Below are 6,889 nucleotides of genomic sequence, written 5' to 3'. Positions count from 1 at the left end.
ACCCGAGCTGTAAGTTTCATTAAATAGAAAAGAGTTCAACTGGACCTTAAAAGCTATCTGCGAGTTGCAGGCTAAGTCCTGGTCAAAAATAACTCCCAGGTTCCTCACAGTTGTACTGGACATCAAAGTAATACCATCCAGTGTTACTATATATTTAGACAATTTCTCTCTTAGATGTTCCGTGCCAAATAGCAGAAAAATACAGAAATTATTATGCATATCACATCTTCCATCTACCCTTCCATTTCCTGTCCAAGGAAGGACAAAGACTCCCAGACATTTCTGTCCCCTGTAACTTTCTCCGAGCTTTTCAGGAGGTTGCACAAACCTCTGTAAGCTTAAAAGAGAGCTATGCCCTGTTCATCAGGTCCTGGGCCAACACCGAGGCCTCAGCTCAACCGAACCTGCCGAAGCAGATTTCGAAGTGACGCTGACCAAGGGGCACGCAAGTCAAATACCTGGATGATCTCACTGAGCCGAGCCAATCACTTGAAAAGGGCCCCTGGTGATAAAAACCAATATAAGGACCAAGTTGCATGACATGTTATGGCAACATCAGTAAAACTGAGCAACTGGAGAGACACTTTGTCATTTGACACAAATTATTTTTACATGACTTATCAAATTGTTTATGATTCTGTGAATCACTTTGCAGCTCTCTTTAGTGAAAGTGTTAGACAAAACAGCATTATAGTTTTTAGTGGCGATACAAGCCCATATTGTTTGCACCTTTTTCTAACCTTTAAACTTTTGCTGATGAAAAACTTCTATATCTAAAAAACATAGCAAAGCAGCAATACTTGCTGCGCTCCTCAAAAGTTCCACTCCATACACAATGGACCACGATATGAGGGTAAAGCCACTGTATATATACAGTATATATACTCCAGTAGAGAAGCAAATAATCCCATTAAGTGGAACCTATTTTCTCTGGTTACAACCATGAAGTCATTACAGATTCACTCACTTGTTCCTACTGTGTTGATGCTTTGGGCTGAAGTCTCAGTTAATTTATGGAATCACATCCATATTGGATTTTTGAAGGAAATCTATGGCAAAGACGAAATTCGATCTCTCTCTATCTATCCATCTATCTATCGTTTCTTCACATCACATCATTTATTATGACGTGTATTCCTTTTGTTTCGCTGCTTCCTCTTGTGTAACGGCAACACCTTACAATAACAGCACTTTCTTGTGAAAACATGGCTATTATAGGTTGTTTCCCTTATTCTTCCTCTCAGCATCAGATTTTAATCACGAAGCTGAGTCACACCTACAATAAAGGCCCGAGGAACCTATACAAAGTCTGTCTTCTCTAAGTTTTACCCACCAGGCCTGAAAGCCACACACTTAGCAGAGAATATACTACACCCACATTACATTGCAACAGCATGTTCAAGTTTTGTGGTACTTCCCCAAACTACATAATACAAGAATGCCTTACCTATGATTACTATGTTACCTTCTTCTCCACGCTTGACTGGCTCCTGGCACTCACATTCAGCTCTCAGAAAACGGCCCAAAATCATTTAATAGACCTGATTTGAGAGCCTTCTGGAGGGGAGCTGAATGTATGCCCCAGGGTCCTGGAAAAAGGCTGGGAAGGGGAAAGATGGAAGGATCATAGTGCAACAGTAAATAATGTTACAGTATGAATAATGAGCTCCCTCTGTGCCAGGGCCTCGACTGGACTAATGACAGAGACCTGTTTTAGATTAGGACTTTCACAAATACACACATTTACATGTGCATGAACACACACACACACACACACACACACACACACACACACACACACACACACACACACACACACACACACACACACGATGGAGGTCCTATCAGTTTAGATAATCTTTTGGCTGTAGCAAACAGTGTTCTGCGAACTTTTAAGGTGGAAGCACAGAAGGTTTTGAGAGAACACACGCACGCGCGCGCGCGCGCACACACACACACACACGCACAAATTGTCAGGTACTTGTCGCCCACCTTACAATGTCACTTGCATTGTTCTGTCTTAGAACACAGAAGCTTAAACTTTTTTTAAATAGTCCAAGACTCTCACATAGGGGCTTTAAAAAAAACCATGCTGCAATCATACTGCGACTCATAGTGCAACACTGCCATCTGCTGGTTGGTTCATCCATAGCAGTGGCATCAAACTCCAATTGAAAACAAATGATTCTGCATTGGATTGGTTGGACAAGAGAAATGTATTAAAAACCGGCACCGAGAAAAGTTATCCTCAGTTTAGGTACAAATAAGTACAGTGCAATCCCTAAAAATGTTCACATTCAATGCAACACTTCCCAAAACTATAAGGAACAAGTATACATTTTTATCAGAAATACATTTTGAAATGATACTCACACACCATTGTATTCAGGGTAATGTAGAAAAAGCCAGATTTCCTTTTTTACATCCTTTAGCACACATGTCACAAATCCACTATTACAGTATGGTTTTAATGCTAATTCTCTAATTAACATTGTGATTTCTTGTTCAGTTGTGCGTGCTGCTGTTCAGATTAGGTGTGCGCTACTCTTACTGGATTATCGCGACACCCAGTGGATGGTTTGGGAACAGTTAAAAAAAAAAATTAAGAAAATGTATGTGGTCTATTACTTTGTACTGGTTTTGTCCTATGAGCCACTTTGTTTGATACTAGAATGAAAAAGGAGTCCCACAATTATACAACCAATGATTTATTTCAGAAAGCTCAGGTAAACATACAATAATTTAATCATACCAAATGGTATTCTCTTCAAACAAGGTAAAGTTAACTCAATCTTCTGAACCAGTGTCTTCATCAGCTGCTCTCTACACAGTAGCTTCAATCCTCCCAAATCCCCTTTGAGATGACTATTTTGTGCTCATGATCCCACGGCATGACAAAAAGAAGCAACACAAATGATCCGCCTACACTGCAGGATACAATTGCTAAGTGAAAATGCAAGAGCTCGGTACCTAAAACTTAACCAGATGAGATGGAAACACATAATGAACATTGACCATGCTCTCAAATGTAGGTTAGAGACATTAAGAAATAAATGTTATACACTTTGTGGAATGAAGACCCTTCCAATCTGCAGAGGTCCATTGTGAATCGTGGTAGCTAGTGTATCCCGTCATCGAGTTCAGGACCCACAGGAGATCAGGGAGAAGTGCTTGACATAAAAATATCTCCAAAAAGTATACAGGCGGACATTGTATACCCCTCGACTGTAGGACTGCTGCCAAAATCAGGTTTTCTGGTTCAAACTAAGCCAACTGGGCAGCACTAATTCATGCGCGTTCAGCTGCGTCCGGCAATGTCCATATCTTGGTGTCAAAGTGACTAAGTGTTTGTTTTTTCAGTCTCAGTTCACATCCTCTACGAAGCTTCTGGCCCCAGAGGGCAGACAGAGCAAAAGACAAGGCAGGGTGAAAGAAATTGTGAAGGCAGGATCACCGTCAGTCGGCCTCCTCGCCGCCTTCATCGCTTCTCCAGTTTTTTGAATCTGGCTTCTGTTAAAAACAAGGAAAGTAAAATTGTTCACTGTAGCGGAAACAAGAGCACAACCACAGCATGTCTGGCTGAATGTACAAGCAGCCAGTAGAACTGCTCATGTCAGGTAATGTTTGTCGTGCCACAGCGCCATCTGTTGGTCAACAAGTTGATATGTCTCTATCCTGCTCATTAGTCTGCATCACTGATGCCAAACTAGACAGTGGGCATACTGAAAAAACCCCAATATGACCATGTTGTCATGCAAACACGGTATCAATGACCAAAATATGTTGAAATATGAGAATTAAATCAAACAGTAAAGAAATATCAAAATGATAACACTAAACATGGAATCCAATCTCATTTCTTTCAACACATTCTTGCAGTTTAATTTTAGTGCTCTGGATTCTTCCGTGTGTGTGTCTATACATCCATCTATGTAGACGTTTGCAAATATTACTTTTAATGTTTGTGTCAATCAATCATTTGCGAAGCATCTTGTGGTTCAACGTATTATCTAAAAGGTGGTGCGTGAATATACAGAATATATAGATTGATTACCCTTCAACAGTATTTTAATTTGGAAGATCATGTTCAAAGACTTGCTACGGAAACTGTCTTACCCAGTTTCTTGGAGTATGCATCCAGTTTGTAAGCAGCTTGCTCCAGTGCAGACACCTGCTCCTCAATCTGATTGATCTGGTCCAAGTAGGGCTGCAGACTCGCATCTGAAGCAAGAAAACAAGTCAGCCAGGTGTTGCCGACATTGAAGTATAGGCCAGAGACAATGTGGAGAGACGATGTTGCTATTTTTTGATTCAAGTCTTTTTAAGTGCAATACGTCACTCACACTTGTTGTTGAGATCTTGCAGGTTGCGTCCAATGTTGATACTGATGTCCTTCATTTCCATGTACTTCAGACTGGTGAGCTTGTTCATGTTCTCCAAAAGGCGATAGTCTTCACACGTGGCTGAGAAGTAAAACAGATTGGATTGATATTGAGAGCACACGGGGGGATAGTAAAATTGAAGAAAAACAGCATCCACAGATTTAAAGCTTTCTGACGTAAACATTTTTAATTCAAATTTGTTAATGCCTTAATTTCTAAGGGATAAACTCAACAATGAACTAGAAATGTTCATTGGGGGCTTAGATTCTCAGAGATGACAATATCGCTCCAGTTCCATCAAATTTTAAGCAACTCCGTTTGATCTACAACCCATTGTCATGAGTTTTATTACACTGCTTAGGAGTAACAAAGGGAGGAAATGTGTTGTCTTATATGTGGAGTTTAATAGTCATCTCCTGATGTTACACATAGTTCTGCATAACAGAAGCACATTGGCTTCAGAAAATAGAACAAACTACTGGATGTGATCAGACTGATCTAGTCAACTGTGTGCAATGAAGGGTGACTTCATAATCATACCAGGGGTATGATAAGCCAGCCATAGGGCTTTAAAGGCTTTAAAGGCTTTAAAATACTGCAAATGAAAAATACACTGTCCCATGTGATCAATGCTGTGATAAAGGCCAGACATGGTCAAAAAACCACTGATTAGAAAGGTCTCATCAAAACAGATCTTTGGCAGCAGTGCCATCAGAGTACCAACCTGGCAGAGAGGAACTCACAGCAGCAGGTCATAAGAGCTCCAGAAGGCATCGTTGGCTCTTGAGTCTTTTGCATGAAGCCAATCAACACCTAGCATTTCAGCTGGAATGCATATTGCATGCTCAGAGATGGCTCACCCAGCCCATGCTCTGTTTCTGTGGGTCAACATAGGCTTGAACCTGAGACACCACAGCTCCTTATAAGTCAGTGACGACAGGGCATATTTACAATTGGGGACATGTCCACCCACTGTCAGGCCCCAATTACACATCAGGTATTTACAAGAAATGTCTATGCTTTTGGGCATTACATTTACACATTAACACTGCGACGAGTCACCAAAAATGATGATATCTGAAAACTCAGGCCAAAGAGGAGATTTAGAAAGATTCTGGGAGATGGAGATTTATGTCACAGTATGCGACAGAGGTGTCACCAGGTTTTGAATTTGGGTTGCGTAAATGAACACGATGTTACTACTCCCACAAAACCGCAGCTGGATTTGGCTTCAATTTGATTGTTCATTTCTGAAGTGGAGTGATTATACACACCAGATATGGAGTGGGGTTTTTTTTGGTCAACATGGCGCTTTGTTAATGTGTTGCAGACAAAGGTTCTGGCAAAATGCACAAGTGCAGTGAAATGACGCGTCTTCATTAGCTGCAATTGCCGTTTTTAAACTGCACTCTATTCAAGCATTACTATGGGGAAGGGGCCTGCTGTCTCAGGGCTGGAAAGCCAGACTATCAACAGGCGGCTGCTTGACATTTCAGCAGCACGATGAACGTGAATCATATGAAAATTAATGCTTGACTCACACTGACTGACTAGTATTTCTGGTGTCTAGCTATATCTATTTACCATAATAGTCCTGCACATCCTAATACAAGAATCTTGTAAAATACGAGTGCCATCAAAGTCTTTGTGCATTATTTTCTTTGCAAGTTGCATAATATCATATTCAAAACTAGTTATGAACTACTCTTGTACTCTAGAGCAGTCTTGGTCTCCAGACTACATTTGTACGGTCTTGATTGATCTCTGTCCCCTAAAATCTTGGTTTTGTCTTGTGATGCTCTGGTCTTGGTCCTGACTCAGTCTCTGGTTAGGTGGTCTTGACAATCAAACTAGAACGGCCCTCATGATTTACTCTTTGTCTTGAGGAAAGACAGAATTTGCAATGGAGCAATACTGAGATGAACTTCTGCAAATGGCAAACATCAAAAGGTGCACTGAGGAAAAAGATTTTCAAATGAAATGGAAATACAAATAAAGAATCACCTGTGAGTTCCCCCTGGAGGAAGATGCCCATCTTATCAAACATGTCTGTGCACAACTCTTTAATATCGAGCTCGGCGGGTTCAACAGCTTCCTCTGCAGTCTCAACGCCATCGCCACCTGGACGCGACCAGAGAGAAAACACATAGATTCAAATCACGGCTGGTCAAGAGAGTCACCAACACACGACACAGAGCGGCTTGAAAATAAAAAAACATCTACAAGATAAACGAGGAAGCACAAGCAACGACTGGCTTCTCGCCTGCTACTTTAGCATTAGCAAGGTAAGGAACAACAAAGATCGCTGTACGCAACCGTTCGCTCCCGGCTTCCGTTGAGCAGCAGGTAAACACTCCGCGGCGTCCTCTGGGCCTTCTGGCGGAGCGCTGCTGCTTGCCGTCGTGTTCGGGGTGACCAAATGGGACGCTGGGGCTCTGGAGATGCTGTCCATTGCAGCGGCTGCGTCGCCAGTTGCAGCCATGTCTTTGATTAGCCATCGTCACGTG

The 6,889-nt window shown here is 41.7% G+C and overlaps 1 protein-coding gene across 1 annotated transcript; it reads right to left on the bottom strand.

Annotated features, from left to right (window-relative positions):
* Positions 1-2,201: 2,201 nt before the first annotated feature.
* bloc1s2 (biogenesis of lysosomal organelles complex-1, subunit 2) lies at positions 2,202-6,889 on the bottom strand. The gene is made up of 5 exons (XM_080474264.1): positions 6,699-6,889; positions 6,387-6,503; positions 4,344-4,463; positions 4,117-4,221; positions 2,202-3,510 (listed from the first exon to the last, which is right to left on the bottom strand). Exons 1-5 carry the CDS (start codon positions 6,862-6,864, stop codon positions 3,479-3,481), a joined length of 540 nt encoding a protein of 179 aa, XP_080330390.1. The 5' UTR covers positions 6,865-6,889; the 3' UTR covers positions 2,202-3,478.

This window comes from Lipophrys pholis (assembly GCF_963383615.2).
Source record: "Lipophrys pholis genome assembly, chromosome: 10".
Lineage (NCBI taxonomy): Eukaryota > Metazoa > Chordata > Actinopteri > Blenniiformes > Blenniidae > Lipophrys > Lipophrys pholis.
The sequence above is the reverse complement of the archived record's forward strand: the minus strand, read 5'-3'. Positions and strand labels throughout refer to the sequence as shown.